This window comes from Pagrus pagrus (genome assembly GCF_965226575.1).
Source record: "Pagrus pagrus genome assembly, chromosome: 10".
In the NCBI taxonomy this organism is placed as follows: Eukaryota; Metazoa; Chordata; class Actinopteri; order Spariformes; family Sparidae; genus Pagrus; species Pagrus pagrus.
Genome location: NC_140194.1, coordinates 12422122 through 12442115, shown reverse-complemented (window position 1 = coordinate 12442115; position 19994 = coordinate 12422122). Strand labels below are relative to the sequence as shown.

Below are 19994 nucleotides of genomic sequence, written 5' to 3'. Positions count from 1 at the left end.
TGAGCTTTCTTTCACCAGGGTGGAGGAGCGAGATGACCATGACAATTGCTCTGTGATCCTGATTTTCAGGGACTTAAATCTCCACTGATGCTGACAGGGGTGTATGTCTGTCAGATCCTTAAACATCCATATTTAACCTCCTGCAGGGCTTCATCTTTTTTGTCTCCTTTAGCGAAAGGGTTTATTGCAAGCTCATTTACACCATCATTGTCTCTACTCGACCCACTACGTACTGCCATTTACGTTCCCTTTTATGTGCATATAAAAGAGATGGCCACTGAAATCTAAAACAAACAAGCGACTTTCAAGTTCAAGAGTGCTCTGACTTCTAAAGGCTTCTGATCAAAGGGTTCAATGGCTTCTTCAGTTCACTTGTTAGTTTTACTGAGTGAAACCTCTTTGACTTTTTCAGATGTGATTCATCACCGCCCCTCCTTCTTCATTCCTCACATAGTTACAGTACATATAGAAAAGATTACTGCACGTGACATTAGGAGTTCTCCTTCAACATCAAGTTGTTTCCTTATTCCAGTTTTTTTAACACTGTTTTATCTTTCACCTTGTTAATGCGTCACCTGCTGGAGTATTTCAAGCTAAAAGTTTTGTTTTGTTCAAGGGGAAAGATAAATTGAATTTCCTGAGTGCTGTGATGCGCGGTGCAGGCTCCTCTTACTCTAATGATGCCTCTTTTTCTCCACAGCCATAGTGCTGAAGATTTGCATAATACTTCTCCCTAATACTTCAACACAGTGTATTTCCTTTTATTCATCTGCGCTGCCTGCTCTCAGTGCTTCTCTGTAGCTTCAAAAAACCAAGTAATATTCCATGAAGTGGGAAGCAGAATCCAGTTGTTCATTACTCAGAGCAGTAATGTGCCCTCTTTGGATGCTGCTTTTTATTTGGAGGCTTTTTACTCCCATACCTCTCATGACTGACACAGATCATAAACCATACCACCCACCACCCCACCCCTCGACCTTCAGAGAGAGTACGGGACGCAGGGCCCTACATCAGCTGCTGGCTTTCACGGATCCACCTGACTCTCCAGGCCCTTCAAAAATCAGAACATCCATCACCGAGCCACTTAGCACTAAAGCTAGCATACATGCCCTTAGCTGGAGACCAGTTCAGCCTCTCTTATTTAAGATCCATTGCTTCCCTCGCTGATGTCGTTGTTTCTAATGGACTCTATCTTTATTGACCTCTCTGTGAATATACAGTAACAGAGTATATAGCCTGCATCTATTTCTGAACATCTATGAATGGATATATGCATCACTCAGGAGCTGGCTGTGTTCCACTGACCCCTCTAATGCACAGGAGGGCATGGACGTGGCTTTTTTACCATTAGCATGCTCTTTGACTGCAGATAAATAACGGCGGGACACTTGGAATGACTTTTACACTGATTATATCTTTACCTTCACGATCAGAACAAGATCAGTCAAGTCGGATGAAGCCTTTTCCAGTCTGTTGCCGGCAGATTAATTCAGGTCGTGTCGGATTTTAAAATGTTTTGGATTTTTATCTCTTAGGTCGTACAGGGGAATGAGCAGAAAGCTCCATTGACTCCTACTGGTTGGTTGGAGCGCTTGAATGGGAAGGGATAGCGTAGGAAGGTGTACCTGCAAGAAACTAGCTCCCCTGAAGTGCCTGTTAAAGATGCCCCTGTGGAGTTTTTGGCCATTAGTAGCGCTATGGAGCAGTGTTTTTATGAGCTGGTAAACGTCAGAGACCCTATAAGAGAGGAGACAACCACTTAAAGCAGTTTGTACTGAAAAGTCGGCAGAGATGGGGGTTGTATGACAAAGACCCTGCACCCCCTCCCCCAAAATTCAATCATCAGCCTGGAAATTGTAAATCGTAAGCATGGAAAAGGAGGATATCACACTAAAGCACAGGATTACCAAGGAAGATGAGGTAATTCAGACATCAGACATCAAGCTATCGCATTTGTTCAAGTGCCCTAATCGGATAACGGCGTCACATCACTGCACTTTTTAATCAAATTCATCAAACTTTTTAAGTAAATTAAAAAAAGATGGAAAGAAAGAAAAAATGTAATACATGAGGAAAAAGGCCAGAATTAAACGAAAGCCTACATTTGTCTGTAGTTAAAAAGGTTTCCTGAAATACAACAAAGCAAAGAGAAAAACAAAACAAGCAGAGGAAAACTTCTATACATAATTAACATAATATACATTATATACAAGTTACATACAAGTTTTTATATCCCGGTGACCAATGAAAGTGAAGATGTGGCCTTAATGGGGAGATAGATATCTCCCCATTAAGGCCACACAATATTGGAAAACTGTCATCAATATTTACCTTCTTAATTTGCCTTTCATGACACTGCACAACCTGTGTGCGACTACTGCATGTGTGCTCACCGCGATGTCGATACTGAATTGATATATTGTGCAGCCCTACTCTTCATTCATTTAGAGAGGGGTCTGGTCATGTCAGCCTGAAATAACTGTCTGTGGGCTTTGCCAAGACGGTTGCTTAGTGGCGAGACATGCCTATATGGACTTTCATCTGCAGGTGACATCAGCCGAAGAAGAAATAATGCAGGTTTCAAACATTTTAAGTAAAATAACGAGAAAGGAAATGCATTTGGTGTTCGGTGAGGAAACAGTGAATGTAAACGTGGCACGTTTAAATGCCGTAAAATTGCCGGGTGATCTTAAACTGGCCCTATGCAACAATTTGTTGCAAGCAGGTGACATGAGCTAGTTGGTTACACCATGCACTGACATTACAGTTCTGCATGATGCTTATATAAAGCTTATAAATAAGTAAGGCATACTGCAAAGTTCATTCACTTCCAACTCTCCCTGCAGAGTAAACAGTCTGTCCACCCTCCACTTTGGCCAGAGAAGTAACTGGTTCTTTTTCAGTGCAGTCACATACTAGAATTTCTGTCCTGAGGAGATTTTAAAGGGCTGTCTAGCAGCAGAAGTCGAATCACCATCTACCTACCAGTACCTGTCATTAGGTTTGCTGTTCATGGTCTCAGCTGTTCTGTATGTGCTCCCTCCTCTCTGACTGCAAGTGGCCTCAGGTGTCACTGTGACTTCAAAACAGCAGTTTAGGCTGAGGGAGGACTGTGGAGTACAATGCTTATTCTTATGCTCCATATGAAGCAAGTTTACCCGCCACTGTCCCTCCTTTCTGAGCTCATCCATTCCCCAGAGGACATGACGAGGTGGAGAATAAAGCAAAAATGTGATGGAGGAGCGAGATGAAAAGGCCAGTTGTGACAAGCGAAGGAAGGGCAGGAGACAGCAATTGGGGAGAAGACAACCCCAGTTATTGAAAGCAAAATGCATGGGTGTTTGTCAGTGTTTGTCACTCAGCTGTGTGAAAATGCATCCTGACACCCGTTTATCACTGTATATTTAGGAATCGTGAATTGTTGGAAAGGAAATCATGAAGTTGAATACATTAGCGTCTTCCCCGCCGTGCAAATATCAAAGCTCAATGAGGCTTCATCCTCATCCTCTTAAGGGAAGGCCGTCGAATTGTTTAAATGCGGAGAACGTGCGGTCTGAAATGCAAAGTGCTCACGAGTTTAGATCCAATCAGTATCGTAACCAGAATGTAAACAGACGGAGGCGTGCAGGTGCAGGTGTGAAGTGTCTCACACAAACACACACACACGCACACCGAGACACATGCGAGCAGCAATAGATGATGTTTTTTTATGACTCTCTTCCAGAGCCACCTCTCTCTCTGGGCTTCTACTGATACCCATTAATCATGAGCTCTCTTGTATTGTCAGCCCAGCCTCCCCTCCTCCCTGCTCTCCCCCCTCCCTCTCCCTTCACTTTCAGCCTGTCAGTTAACAAGCTGTGACACCATGACAGTGATGTGTGTGCAGCTGAGTGATGCCTGGCTGCAGCCCTTATTGGAAAGGTATTGAAATGCTCCGGCACGAAGGGGGATGAGATTGTATTTCTCAGCTCCTTATGACAGAATGTAAAAATGGCTGCCCGGCTTTTCAATTAGACGTGGAGGGAGAAGGCCTGGCTTTGTTTTGGGGTTTGCCCCCTTTGATTACATGATTTACCGTGACATGCAATCCGCTCTGTTGCAAGAATCCCATGTTTTTATTTCACAGAAAATCTCTCCATGTATGCAAAAAACCATTACTCACATTTTCTGTCTTTCTGCCTCCCTGTGCATGTGTGTGCGTGTTGTGTGTACAGGCTCAGTGTCCCTCAGTGTGTTCCTGGTCTCCCTCGCAGTGACAGTGTGTGCTGTTTGGCTGGTAGCTCTTTGTGGCGTCTGTGGTTGGTGTCAACGCAAGCTGGTGAGTTTACACACACACACACGAACACACAAGCTTCATTAACAGATATACTGTAGCTCCCAGCCACATTTGTTGCCATCTTAACATGCTTTAATAACCAGAGAGCCTTTAAATAAACATTGTCTTCAGTGAGTTTGTTAGAAGATGACACTTTAGTGCACTGGAGAAAGGACAATATGTGCAAATATTATGAAAATCTGTGCAAATATTATGTGCAGTCGTGTTGAAGTGAGAATTTTCTGTTACGAGACAGCTATTAATGAAGACATATTACCAGTCGAATAAGTATTCAGATCTCTTGCTTATGTCAAAGTGCCAATTCAGTGAAAAATAAGCCGTTGCAATTAAAAGTTCTGCCTTCAAAATCACTCTAAAGTAAAAACACACAAGTATAAACTGCAAAACGTACTTAAAGTATCATAAGTGAGTAATTCTGCTGAAAATTGACCCCTGTGGCATTTCCAATATACATAATATTATTTTTATCGTTCATACTAATGCATTTACGCTTAAAGGGTGACTCCCACCTCTCCTTTTCAAAACCTGGTGCCTTCATTACCCACAATGCAACTTTGACATATTATCAGTTTATATGCAGCTTCATCTGGAGCCCAAAAAGGCGTTGTACTACTTTTTCACATATACAGTAGTACTCCCCAAGAGTGTAAATACACTTGAATGTGTAAAATTGGTGGAGTTACCCTTTAAGTAGTTTTACTGTGGTGGAGGTGGAGCTCGTTTTAGCTGCTTGATGTACAGTTCAAGGCCCCCTCCACAGGGTCACAAGATACATCTTGGTAGACTTGAGATGATTAATGAGAGAAAGAAAAGTTCTGCTGCACCAATTTGCATTCATTTTTTCAACTTTGAAGTCAATCTTTGCTTTTTGTGAAATAATGGATCATTTGACCTCCCTGAGCTTCAAACTGTTACTTAAATAAAACCCTCTCTGAATTTCAGAGGGGAAATGTCTCTGGGGTGGAACTGCTAACAATTCATCGACATCTGAAACATGACAAGGGGCCCCAATTAGACGCTGCTTTTATGCGATGGGTTGCAGGCGAAGATGGTTTGGAGCTACAGTTTAATCTTTAAGGGCTCTGACACACTTGGCCAACCGTGAGTGTCCGCGGCCTTAATTGTTGCGGTGTGTCCCGCACCGTTCGCACTTGTCCGCCTTCGTTGGTGGCTGTTTGAGCATGTCGAGTCTTACGAATACAGAAGACCGCTGCCTTGAGCTGCTGAGAGGTATTTCCTCTCACGCAATTGGCCATCGGCTGTTGCGTTCAAGTGCAGTTTTTTTTTATTTTGCGTGAACGTGAACAAACAGATAACCATCAGATGACAGTACAAAATAAACAAGACAAGAAACTATGTTAACGTATTGTGGTAAAATTCACCTGAAATGTACTTGCGGACTTATTTCCTTTCCACCACTGTCCATTACTGTCGTGATGCGATGGCCTCAGTGCCCACATGACCTCCTCAGCGCAGCCTCAAACTAATGAATCCCTCAGACAGATACAGCTCAAACATTAGCAAACTATGCTGATACAGCATTTGTACCGGACCACTCATTGAGGAGAAACAGAGCACAGATCAAGCAGACTGACCTCTAATAGAGGGCATGTCATTGTGATTATGTGGTATGAAATGTGATTGATTAAAGGGAGGCAACCACTCATTAGGTAGACAGACAGAGCTGTACGGCTGAGTGCCACCTCACTTGACTGATTCTTTTTTTTTTCTTCAGATTTGCATGCCTTTAAAATTAATTGATTTCTGATTCATCCTGTGCTTGTACAACCAAGGAACACAGGTCACCTATTTTAAGTTTAATGTTGGCTCAAACTTACTTGTTTCAGCCCACCATTGCACTGCTGTGAAACTTATTGGTCCACAGATGGCAGGATTTGGCATTTCTAGCAGGCGCCGCACACCACATGTCTCTCTGCATTATGTCATATGCGTTGCTTCAATCCCCAGAAGGTGGCTGCACCTAGATTCCTCTTCGATGCCGCTGTAACGTATATGAAGCGAGGGGAAATGATCTGTGCAGAAGTAGCACGGTGCTACAGAGTCTCTCTATTGTTTGCTTCCCTGGAACATAGTGTTATATTTGATATTCCACTTTAAAGTAAATGGAGCAGTGAATGACTTCTAGTTTCCTGCTGTGGATGGTTGTAGTTCTGCTTCCAGCGCCTTGGAAAGTGCCCGAGGTTCCCTCAGGAGCACTGCTGTAAATGGATCTTATTTCCATCCGGTGACAGTGAAGCGTAGGCGGGATAGGATGACAATCAGTTGGCCTGATGACCCTGTGAAGGCCACAGACAAGATGATGTGTGTCTGTCTCAGTGGAGGTGCTGAACCATTAATATGTTGAAACTTTACATGTCTTCAGGTTCAATTTTCATTTTTTATCTTGACCATGAATAACACGGTGCTCATGGTCTAGTTGGTAAGGGTTAGAAAATATCATATTTGGTTTAAAATACCTGTAAACACCTGGAAATGTCCCAGGTCTGGTTAAAAATACCTGGTTTTGTTGCCCCACACAGGTGAAGATGTTCCAACTACCTGTCACAACAAATCTGTTGTTTTGTCATCACAAACACGGCTGGAAATTGTCTTGTCGTGTCCTTTTTTTGTTTTTTCTCAAATTTGTTTATTGAATATCAGCGACACAATGGTATCAAAAAAGTAACAGAAACCCCCACACACAAGTTGGTCACCTAATGATGGTTGAGATCAAATAAAGAAGTCATGTAACAGGAAAAGAAATAAATAAATAACAATCCAAACACAAAAGCACGATATATATTGTTAAAGATATTCAATCAAAGCAGTTACTCTGGAATAGCAGCAAACACCAACCCCTCAGCATGTGAAAAAAAGTTTCCCTTGTGGTGTCCAGACACCATCCAATGGTGTCACACTTACAAATGTTGAAACACAGACTCTGCAGTCACTGGATAGGAAGCCTTCTCACCTGTAACTCCAACACCGTCCCCTCCACCTCCTGATATGAAAGTCAGGGGACAAACAATATGACAGGTTTTGCTGAAATGTCAAGATGGTACATAGTCTTCGACACGTACCAGCGTGAAAGTACCTGCGGTTTGCAGAAATGTTAACTGTCAACATTTTATTCCAGCGTCTGCTTATTTTCCTTCCTTTTCAGTGCATCTTTTACCCCTGCTTATGTCTGTCTGTGTGTGTCAGAGTGTGTTTGTGTGTGTGTGTTTGCGTGTGTAGGTCGGCGGGGGGTAACACAGAGTGGCATTAAGATGTTAATTAAGCCCTTTGTACTCCTCGGACCACTTACTTTGGTGGGAAAAATGTCAGCCGCCCACTGGTGTGAAACCACATTAAACACAGCTGCTTAATGTACGAAATAATAAAGTGTGACGGAGATGAATGGCAGTCATTTCCGCGATGATAAACGCGTTATTGACGACGCTCGCTCCGACAAAAGCATAAATACCGCTAATCTCGTTAAAAATCATTTTCTCACATTAACGTCCTCCAGGTGTGTTATTTCCTACATGCGACTAACGAGCGTGAAGCCGCGGCAGCTCTTCAATCTGTTCTTCTAAAACAGGACTCCCTCACTTCCCTTGATCTCTTCATCTCTGTTATTTTCCGCTGGAGCCCTATATTCCCCGAGCACATGATTAGAATGTATATACAGTGTAATTTGCATGAACACACTGGCTTTCCACCGAGATCCCTTTTTATAGACGTAGGTTGTAAATTCATGCAGGCTGATTTTTTTTATGCAGAGAACTCTTCTCATTAGGTGCTCAGTGGTTAATGCCCATCTTACGTAAAGCCACCACGAGCCAGTCCACATCTAAAACTTTCATTTTTGATATTTCCGAGTGTACTCTTTTGACAGTGTCAGCTTTCATAAGAACAAATGTTTGCCTCAAGCTTCACGTGTCAGTTGCGAGTGGGCCCATGCCAGTTTTGGTTATGATTCATAGGTTAATAGACAAGACATTTTGGGCGAGTGTTGCTTTCGGTGTTTTAGCTTTGGCAACCAGTGCGATGGGTTTTATTTTAAAAGTCCTCATGTGCAGTCATCCTGAAGCCTCCCTCCTGCTTGGCTTTCTGTTATCTAAGCCCCCTGGAAGTACTGCACACTGAATGGTATCATCTCCTTCTGCTGCCTGCGACGTCTGTTTGCATATCGCCGTTTATAGATGCATCGGCGTGGAATTTTTAGAATGTGCGCCGCGCCAGTGTCATTTTTGTATGCGTCTTCACAATTTTAACTCAGCAGATATCCCTCTCTATTGGCTGATTTGGTTTGTTTTCATGTCTGTCATTATTCTCTTGCAAAAAAATACTGCGATGGCTCTCGTGGTTGTTAAGCCGCTCAGCTGTGGGGCTGATGATTGTCAGCAGGGGCTCGTGTTGTAGGTGTTGGGTGGGATTTTTAGATATCAGAGGTGGTGCAGCTAACATCTGTTTGAGCAGCAGTGGCTGTTTGGCATTCAGAAACCCTCTGCTTGCTCCTGTGAGCCCTGTGCCGTTTGATCCGTGACATAGTTGTGAGCGGAGTTGAGATTGGACCTGACCAGATTTACTGTCTGATTCGATCCCTGTTGGGCTTGTGTCAACAGTGGTTTTTTTTGGTTGCATTAACTGGGAGTTCACCGTTGTCAGGAGGAGGATGGTAGTAATTAAGTCAATCAGAGGAGAGAGAAGACGTGCAAATCAACAATTATATAATTTTAAAGGAGGATTGTCACAGTCGTGGGGAATATTATAACAGCAGCACATTACGTGAGTCTGCAGCCTTGACCTGTCACATGGAAGTGACAGATAGAGCTGGCAGCGTTCCTGGTGATATTTTAATTTTATGCCTCTGCGATTACATGCCTCTCGATGTCAGCGCAACACTCCACAAGAACGCAGGTATTTACAAAAATTGTTTTGACAGACGAACGAATTATCACTTGATGATTTTGCAGCGGACGACCATTTTAATAGTGCACTCCTCTCTAATTATGGTGTGATGTGGGTAATATTGAGCGGGCATGTAGACTCTTGCTGCCTGCTAATTCACAGCAAACAAACACAGCTGGGTGTTGGAAGGCAGTGCACTGCCAACTGAGACAGAGAGAGTGGTAGTTTCACTCTGTCTCCTCTCATGTCTGTGTTCTTCAAGAAAACCCTCAGCATCACCCTGGGCAGTGCAAGCCTTCTCTCACTCATCCGCATTTCTGTGGCAAAAAAAAAAAAAAAAAAATCTGGGTCGCATGCAAACTTTTAATACACCCATTATCCAGTCTGCACAAATAACAGATTCAGCAAGTGAATGCACGAATCTGTAGCGGTTATTAGGGTGTTCAGCAATTGAGTGTTTTCGAACACAGTAAAGATAATCTGCACAATCTGAACACTCAGCATATTTCAGCCCTCCTTTGTCAACACCGCTGCACGTTACTGTAATTACAGTGTCAAGCTTTCACTGTGAGGTTTGAACATTATAGACATTTTTTTTGTTTTTGTTTTTTTTAGGTGTTCATTATACACTGGGCATGAGACAAAGGTGGAAAGCCATCCTAGCCAGGCTGCTACAATGAGGACTTTAAAGATCCTCCAAATAAAAAATGCAACGTACATCTAAGACCTCTTGAATGACACATGGAAGTGTTTTCTGACCTGACACCTCTATCGGGACTACAACTGTCACGATTTATGTATCTTAGTCAGTTATTCTGGTTTATTTTGTTCTAACTCAAATGTAATTTCGGACCCTGCCACGTCCACATGTGAGCCCTTAACTAGTAGTTGGCTCTTTATTCAGTCATCACAGGTACAAACAGTAAACACAGTTTAAACAAAATCAACAGTCTGTGTATTAAGTAGTGACTGAACAGGCGCAGACAGAAGCAAAATGCTTATATATGCCTAACCCACATTCTTATCAATTTAAGCTTCCCTCCAGAGAGAAAACAACAACAGCAATAAAAGTCATTCACACTTGTCACCCTCAAAAATAGCTTTGTAAACCTTTCTTTGAAAAACCAAAAGCCAATTACACATTTTTAAACGTATATTAAATGTGTTCCATATTTAATCCTAGCTATAGAAATACATCTCCGTCTAACTCACTCACTCGACTCACCTGTTCACCATCTCCACTCACCTGTTTCCTCTTACCTCACAGCTCTCTTGAGTATATTCACCAATCTCTCTGCAAGATTGTCTTCGTGCCACGCTTTCTGTTTGACTTGTAAGTTTGATCTTGATCTTGTGTTTCAAACCAGCCTCGGACCTTTGTTTGCTTGCCAGGATTTTTGTATCCTTGAACCTTCTTTTCAAGTGTAGACTCTCTTTTTATCTAACACTCATTCGTCTGTGGTTTGATTTTCACGATGTGACAAAGCGATGTTGAAAGGTTTGTTTAGGCACAAAAACTTGTTGGTCTTTAGAGCCCGGCTGATTTGCAGCTCTTGAGGCCGATGCCAATATTAGGTAGGAAAGAAATCTGATATCCATATCTCAGCTGATATACACACACTTTTTGCAGTGATCCCTCAAATGTGACTATCAAATCCCAGATGGCAAAATTGTACCAGACACGCTGACACCCGAGTTCCAGAGTGATGGCACTCGGGGCTAGTATGTGAGCAAGATGAACGTGTCTGATGTGGGCCACAACAATTTTACTATCTGTGAACACTTGTGACAGAAATATGCAATGGAGGCAAGATGTTTTACAGTTTAACAATAAACGTTATTGTCTAAAATGACATCAGTGAACTAAAACTCGAAATGTCATAATTATAAATCACCCCAAGGATCGTTTTCTGCCAATAATATCAGCCAACCAATATATCAGCCGGGCTCTGGTTCGGTTAAAATAAGTACTTCGTTTTGGGAACAATCATAAAAAACAACTACAACAGAACAAAACACTGAGTCGCATTTTGAAATGGGAAACAAACGCATTCAACTACCCCGGCTTTGTCCCTATGCCTTCTTCGTCGCTCTATAACACCAGCTCCTGACCCCCTAATTTGCTCCTGACCTAACGGCTACAGCCGTACTTGAACATCAGCATATGTTGTTTTTGTGCACTGACCGAAGGGACCGATGTTATCAGTCCCTTCGGTCAGTGCACAGTGTTTTATTTGTAGATGCAAGGCAAATTAGTTTTTAACAAGTGCTTGCCAAGTCTGTTGTAACGTAGCAGTGGATTAAAAAACATCAATAACATACAGACACAATACATGTACATACACAGAAGATAACGTCAGTATTAAAACTGCAAACATAGGATTAGAACCTGCTTTCACTCTCGACCTTATTTATTGTCTTAATACGGAGATTAATGTCAAAAAAGAGCTCAGGCTGACGGTGCTGAAGGTTTAATTGCATGACTAATATTTGTAAACGCCACAATAAAACTAATCAGGATGGCCGAGATGCTCTATTGTTTAGAAACGAGAGATAGCCTGTGTCAAATTTGAAATCACAGAAGAAAACAAAACCAAATTAATTCCAGGCTTCGTCGTGGCCCTGGACATTTACTACCACTATTCCCCTCCCCACACACCTGCTCATCTACTGTACAAGACTTTCATAACGTTTATAAATATGTATATTTATAAGTTGCTCTGTTGGGGTTTGATTGTTAAAAAGTGTTAGTGGATTGTGTTTTTTCTGTCCAAGTTGAGGCTTGCTGCAATTTTGGCTATGTCTCCTAATTGGTTCATCATATCAGCTGGAGCTATTTTGAACTCATGGCTCAGAGCCAGACGGCGCTGAACACTGTAATCGTGTGAAACCTTTGTCGTATAACAAAAAGACGGCTGGTTTAAATTAGACTCAAGTATTTTCAAGGGTATTTGAGTCGAGGATGGGGGGGAGGAAATTGCTCACCCTTCCATCGGTTTGCTTGAACCCTCATTTGGGGTATCGAGCTGATTTTTTTTTTTTGTCTCTTGGTGGAGGAGCTTTGTTGTGTTCATCACTACGGATCGCTGCAGCCTCCACAGAGTGTTTGTTGTGAATGAGCTGGAGGAAAAGTGCAGGGGAGATGGTTTTGAAGCTGTACAGTCTTTGTGGAAATGAGGATGGTCGGACTCGCCGCCCGTCGCTGAGTCCTTCCTTGTTTTCACATCCAATCCACTCGGGACTTCCTGTCACTCATCTCTCAGTTCACTTTTCGCACCTGTCCCTCCCTCCCATCTCTTTGTCTCACATGCCGTCCTGCACTGTCCTTGTTTTGCTCTCCTGCTGGCTGCCTCTGTGTGTTTTTTTTTTTTTTTTTAAATTTGATTTCTATTTTGAGCTCTCGCCCCTCTCTCTCTGCGCTTGACTCTCACTCTCCCTCTGTGTCTTCCCGCCTTCCTGAAAATTTTACGATAGCATTGAATGATACATGAGTTTCCTTTGATAGCTTGTCCTCGCCTGACAAAAAAAAACGCAGACTGTTTTGCCTCCCCGAAAAAACATCATACAAGAATACAGTACTTACTGCAGCGTGTTTATGCTCTATGATTTTGTCATATGTGGAAGATTCTGGCTCTTGGGCATGCAAATGTTTTGAAGCCGTAATGGCAGGTTGTGTGCATCTTTGTGCTTTCAAAATGTTGCACGAAATTATGAGGGGTAATTTCATATATTCAGCCAGCTTGTCAAGCCACTGATAACAGCTATCAAATGCCTAAAGGAGACTATAACAGATCACGAATGGTCCCTATAATGTCCCATGCTGTTATAGACTTCCATGATGTTTTCCTGTGGGAGCCGGTGTTTAGATTACAAACACACCTCTTGTGTGCAGCTGTTTAACCGGTCGTTCCTGTCAGATCTATGTTTATTCATTTGTTGACCTCTCTGTTGCAGGTTAGTGTCGATTATCCATCAGATGAGCGGCTTTGTTTCCTTGTGTGTGATGGATATCATTTTTGCTCACTGGTGCCATTGTGGGCTTTATCGTTTTTGCTCAGCAGGGCTATTGTCAACGCTGGCTTTGTTACAGGTCCAACAATATCCAAAGCCACAATATCCAAGGTGTGTGTGTGTGTGTGTGTGTGTGTGTGTTTGAAATGATGTCTGTTATCTAGACATTATGGAGTCTACATTAGTCAGTCTGTTATGAAGTTCAACATATAGGCTTTGGCTCAATTTTGCATTTTATAGGCTAATTATAAATATTAAGTCTGAGTCAATGAAGCCTCAGTAAGAAACTCATAATTAACCTCTGGCTGATTGCCTCTCTCTGGTTGTTCCACCATGTTTAGTGGTCAGTTCACACAGATTCAAATGAACAAGTTCACGTTCATTTCTACCAGATTGTTCAATATTACTTTTAGCTGTAACAAAGAAATATAAGGCATTACTAATAAGATTTGGTCTAGTTTCTGGTTTGTTACATTTGCAGTGTCAACTCGTCGCCTGGGGTCCACGACGTCCTATGCTATATTAAAGTATGTTGCGTACGACATACTAAATATCTCTGGAACGCTGCGTGTTAGTGACTTACTCTTTGTGCAGAAGAATACTGTTGTGCTAACGAGGGCTCTGGTGTAAAATTATCCCTTTGAGCCGTTTTTTAATCCAGCCCTGAACTGTAGTGTGTTATGTTTTTGCAAAACCAAGACACCGAGGCAGGCGGGTTATAAAACAAAAGGTGACTTTTATGATTTTAAGTTGAATTCCAAAGAACCTAAATGGGGGCAGAAAAAAGGCCGGAAAGGTAGAAACCAAGAGAAAACTAAAGAAAAATACCAAAACGTGCTGCATTCATGTGCTCCCGTTCTTCCGACTTTTGTGTGCATCAAGTCGGAATGTGGGCTCAATGCATTTTATCGCTCAGAGCGTTTGAACAACACATTGACAGCTGTTTCTGGTATTTGAGCGGCAAGGTAGAGCAAAGCAAACAGGTCATCTAAGCCCTTAAATGTATTTCACAAATATGCCTGTTACCGTCAATCCAGTGTTTACTTTCGTCCGCCATGTTGTCAGAGCTGTTGGTTTGACTTGAGGGGGCGTTCATGTGAATTTTTGAAACGTAGAAACACAGAGGACACACGAGGAGCAACACAAGACCAGGGAAAACAAAAACAACACCAACCGAGACTTAAATACACGGTGACTAATTCACAAATGAAACACAGGTTAGCACAGAAAACAGGCGGGAAAAAGAAAAAGGCAGGAAGTGTAAATTAAGACACGAGGAGAGACTTTCAACATAAAACTGGACATTAACTGGAAAACTAAAACTCAGGACCATGGCACAGTGTCATGTGATTTGAAAACAGTTACTGTTGTTGCTAGCATGATTGTTAGCCATCGACTGGCATTCCCATGATGCTTCGGTTGAGTCTTTCAACCAATCAGAGGCAGTTTATGGTGGGTCTTTTCAAGAAAAGCAGTAAGATCCATAATAACGCCGCCATGAATAAAACATCACCCTCTTCCATTTACAGCCGGGCTCCTTAAAACAGTGCATGAGCGTCGTAAACTGTTACAGGAGTTAGCGATGAGTGTAATTGGGATATTGTATGAGTATAATCTTCGAAAACGATTCTATTCTTTTCATTAATTGCTGTAGCACTTTAAAAACTTACAGACTGTGCTTGATCAGATTGAAGGATTTTCACTGGTGTCGATGTAAAAGGCCCCGCTGTGTGCGTCCTCTGGCTGCTAAGAAGAGTCGTCCTCTGCAAAGCCGCGTGGAGGATGCAGAGGAGGATGTCGATGTGCCAGGTCCACCAGGGCTCTCTAAGAACAAATACCAATGTGGGAGTCATGTTTGGAACGCAACAAGGTTTACGTCAACACTAAACTTTATTTCGAATGTGTTACACCAAGAGAAAGTATGCCAACACTTTTGACTGGCACTTTAAGCAGTGTGCATATTTATTAACTACAGTCTGTTTTTGATTAGTCAGAGTGGGTTTCATGTGCGGTAAGATAACGGAGCCCCTGGAGTGTGACACCTGTGAGATGTGTGTCTGTGATGCAAAGGAGGGTCTAAAGCAGTAGGGCAGAAAAGCAACTAAATGTGTTGATAAGCATGTATTTTTCTAAGGTGAAATAGATATCAACAAAAGTTTCACGTATTTTAGCCGTTTGCTTGTTAAGGACTGTAAGGTTAAACAACAGCCCAACAGTAGGCATATTTCTCGTGTATACTGTACTTAGCTAATGTCATGCTAACTGAATGCCAACAAAACGTCGGCTAATCATGCATAATTAATCTGTATCTAGCAAAACGAAACACATTAGCCTGTGTCTTTAGCCTCCCACTGTGTAACACATGTTATAGCCTGCATAACGAGTAAAATGTCTAATTAACTACTCGCCTAACATATTTTTCATTTATTCAAATATGAGTAAATGTTAAGGCTGTACTCACACACTTACACTGAGTTGCATGGATTGAGATGGTGTACAGGGTGATGGTTGGTGTCCACCAAAAATGGCTGATTTGCTGTTGTTGATGTCACATTCCCGTTCCCTGTAGCTAGCGAGCTCCAATCACAATAAACAACAGATAAATGGCAGCGAGACTCAGTCAGATTGGTGTAGCAGTACAAGTTGCTGTAGGTCTACTTATGAAATATGAAACTAACGACTCCTGAATCAACATATTTCTTTGATCAATGTTAAACTGACTGCTCTTGGAACGTCACCTTGAATGCATCACTCGCTACTTCGAGCTTTATGGCACATACAAATCACACCCCCTTGCCCAACAAGAAATCAGATGTCAGGAATACATTGACTATCTTAATGAAAAAAGCTAAATTGAATGGCAATTCACAAACACTGTCCACTTTTCTTGCAATCAGGAAAAAATTAGAAATGTTTCAGTACACAGATAACAGGTACCCGATGAAGGTCTGTGTACTAAAACATTTTGGGACATTTCAAGAAAATCGGTTCATCGAAGGTTAATAACCTGATGAAGGTCTGTAAACCAAAACATTGTGATGAAATTTTTCCTGATTGGAACTGAAGAGGAAGGATTATATTTGGAAATAAATTAACCAGAAAACAACATTGTCAGCGACAAAACGGCTGGAATCACACCAACACCTGTTGTTGCTGCCGTGAGGGTCGGGTAGCTGAGCTCCGGCGAGGTCTGATAAAGCTTATCATGAAGGCTCCTTCCAAGAATAAAGTGGTTGCCTAGTTCGTACACAACCATAGTCCAGTTTGATCTCCAATCTCAAGCTCCATGTTCAGCCCCCAACAAGCGAACCTACCAAAGGAAATTGCCCCTCAGCCAACTTAAGATCCTTTTGTCCGAGCCGAGCCACGGTGGCAGCTCGGTGTGTTTTCCTCCCACTCATTTTCTGGGATGGAGAATCCTCGCCTATCCTCGATGTGTATCAGAGCATCACTTTCAGGGAAGCATGCGTGGTATTTGTTGGGGGGGGGGGGGTTAGACTGATCCTCTCCCTGTCCCACTTGCAGCAAAGTGTCAATAGAGATTACTTGCATTGTGACACGTGTGAAACACCTTAAACTGTAATGAGCTTTTCCAGTAGAATGCGCCCAGCAGACCTCACTTTTCCCAGCCTTTAAATTGCCATTATTTCCATGGTTACAGCAGGTCATGCTCTAGCTATTTGAAATCAGGCTGGTGCAGGACTTTCTAGAGGCTTCTCTCCAGTACCCAGCGGATTACCTTAAAGAGCCAATTGCCATGTAAATTTCAGGGTGGTGCGAATGATAATCATAGTCAGAGATGGCTCTCCACAGCAGATTTGATTTGACGTTGATGAGTGTAATCAGGAGACCATCAGGTAAAGGACCGATGGCACAGTGTTCCTGAGATAATGGGAGAGGCATTGACACTTGAAATTAGTATAGCAAAAACACAGCTTCAAAGGACAAATCCAAGCTAACCTTTTGTTTCTCTGCTTTCTCTGTCATCCCCTCCCTCTGCTTGGCTCAAGGGGAAGAGGAATAAGCCAGGAGTGGAAACAGCAGACACTCCAGACTCGGCACGTGGGCGAGGGGAGAAGAAAGCCATCAAGTAAGTGCCTGGTAACTGGTTGGGGTAGAAAAATCTGGTGATAATGAACTCCGTTTGGTTCAGCTTTGAGTCCGCAGACAAACAAGGCAGAAAATGAAGCCTGCTGTTTTATCTCGAAGCTCGCAATCTCTTGCAAGAGCATGTACGGACAGACATTAAATGAAAGGTTAGTGATTTAATCAGTATAGATTAAATCTGCATTATCTTACCTGTGAAGCTTTTGGCTGGATGAGTCTGCTCCTGCACTTATCTTATGGCTTTGTAAGATAGGTCTCTCTTAAGTGCAGGCCTTTAGCCACGCCTCTGCATTGCTTAAAATGGTGCGTGTAAACGGAGCGAGGCTCGAGCACTCTCTCTGAAATGTTTGGAGTATTTTTTTTTTTTTTTATCTAACATTTCCTACAGGGCTCAAACTAAGATTAAGGTATTTTCTGTTCTTGATGAAACAAGGCTATAGGTCAGCAGCACAAAATGTCAGCTTTGTAACGCTAAGCACAATACTTTATTCCACAAAATGCCTCTATTAACCTGCTCCTCACGACTTCTCTTCTATAGCCTGCTGTCGTCTCAGCTATTTTTAAATGCCTGTGTTTACTTTTCATTTTCTCTACGGACAGTTTAAAGCACTACGTGAATGTATTCCTGACTTCTTTGCATTTTCTTTCTCACTGGCTCCAGCAGCATTTGGTGTGCTCTGTCGGTCATCTCAGCTTCAAACTTCTTCTTTGTGCATTGCCTTTCTCTCCCGCTCTGTCCCCGTGCTACAGCTCTGACCGCTGCTGTGTGACTTGTATGACATCAGTGATTCTGCTCACCTTTTCCTCCTCCTCTACTTTGACTGTCTTGCGATTTATCTCTCTGCCTTGTGTCTCATGCGCTCATGCGTTTCTCACTGCTCACGCCGAGGATGGGGGCCAGACTTCTGAATGTTTACTCAAATGTGTTTCATCAGTGGTGCCGTGCTAGATGAACAGAATGTAATCACATGCTGGATGTATTCATCAAATTATGAATTCCTCTTTTCTTGCTGCATATCTCCCTCTCTGTCTCTCTGTGTCTTTTGCTACAGCACATTGCTTTATGAAGAGCTTTTGTGAATGCCTTTCTCCCCCTAGGCTGCCCTTCTTTTTTTATTTTGAATCGGACCCCTTAAGGTGATTTTGTCAACTTCAGGTGGAAAAAATAGACGATAATCTGGGTCTGTTTTGTTTGATGCAGCTGTAAGACCGACCCTCTTCCTCAAACCAAGCCCTCGCATCATCTCCAAAAGCAGCATGCGAGTGGTTGGTTGGTGCCCAGGCTGTCCGTAGTTGTGTTGCTCTGACCTGTCTCTCTCTTTGGCCGCAGTGATCTAGACAGAGACTTTTGGAATAACAATGACAGCAGCACAGTGCAGCAGAGGTGGAGCTCCTATCCGCCCAAGGAGTTCGTACTAAACATTTCTCCCTATGCCCCATATGGAGATCCTCGCCTCACACTCAAGTGAGTCTTGGTCCAAGGTTGGTAAGAGACTTCCCCCTCAGCAGGGCTGTAATGAGGCAGGGGCACTGCCACTCTGCTTTCCCTTCCCTTCCTTGCATTCCTCGCCTCTCCCTTCCCGACACCATCCACTTTTCCAGCCCTGCGGTCACCATCACGAGCCGCTCATCAAATTGAACCATCAGATGTGGATGTTATAATGCCTGACAGCTTATTAAATCCACCTAGTTTCATAATCTCGATTATTTTTCTTCTCCCGAGGACCAAATTTTCTCATGAGTAACCGAGGATTTTTTAGCCAAAGGCCTTCTAAAAAAGCCCATTCTATAAATGTCATGGTGTTGCAGTCTGCACAAACTGCACATTGCTAGACTTATTATTGTCACATAATGCGATTTCCATCAACAATAGTAATAACGACAACAATAACAACCCACCCAATGTTAGCACACTGGAGGGCAGGAGTGGTTACTAATGATTACTCATAATCTGCTTGGCAAATGTGAGTGTAGGAAATGTCATACACGCACATTAAAGCATCTCTGCGACGACCGTCCGACTATTACTGCGGTGGCAGAGCGGCACAGCCTTGAAACGACCCCAGGCTAATTTCTGCTGCGACTTCCTCACATCCTGTCACCTTTTAATGAACACAAAGATGCACGTTCAGATGCCCCCCTACTCCCTACAGCCCTGCCGGTCCCACTAACTTCTGACCTTTAACCCCTCACCTCTCTCCCATGGGCTCTAACCATGGAGACGGACAACCCTCGTAGCCCTTCTCTCCAAAAGACATGTGTATACTTTAACCTACCTTCTCTGTAATCTGTGTATCTCCCTGTCTTTTTGCTTGTGTGAACTGAAATCTGCCAGTTGTTGTTGTTTTTGTTTTTGTGGAGGGTTGACCGTGTTCACCTGTGATTTACATCCATCTGTGGTTTCTCTCTGATCCCCATCAACCTAATATCTGATGTGTGCTGCACCAACATTGTAGCACTTGAACTGTGTCTACTGTCTTTCATATTGGGAGATAAGCTAACAGTGTTTTCTACGTGATGAAATAAAAGTAATTTTTTCACTCACTTGGCACTTGAATCCAATAAAGCGCAAGCAAGGTCATACCTATCTCCCTCCGGGCACCGAGAGGACTCTAAGCTTAGACATCCTGCTGCCAGACACCTG

At 42.8% G+C, this 19994-nt stretch overlaps 1 protein-coding gene across 1 annotated transcript in view; it reads left to right on the top strand.

The window, feature by feature from the left end:
• syt7a (synaptotagmin VIIa) overlaps positions 1-19994 on the top strand; it is an 88787-nt gene that overhangs the window by 30861 nt on the left and 37932 nt on the right. Inside the window, exons 2-4 of the mRNA XM_084364808.1 lie at positions 4215-4318; positions 17254-17333; positions 18681-18815. Coding sequence (XP_084220934.1) covers positions 4215-4318; positions 17254-17333; positions 18681-18815 — 319 coding nt within the window. The remainder of the gene's footprint in view (positions 1-4214; positions 4319-17253; positions 17334-18680; positions 18816-19994) is intronic.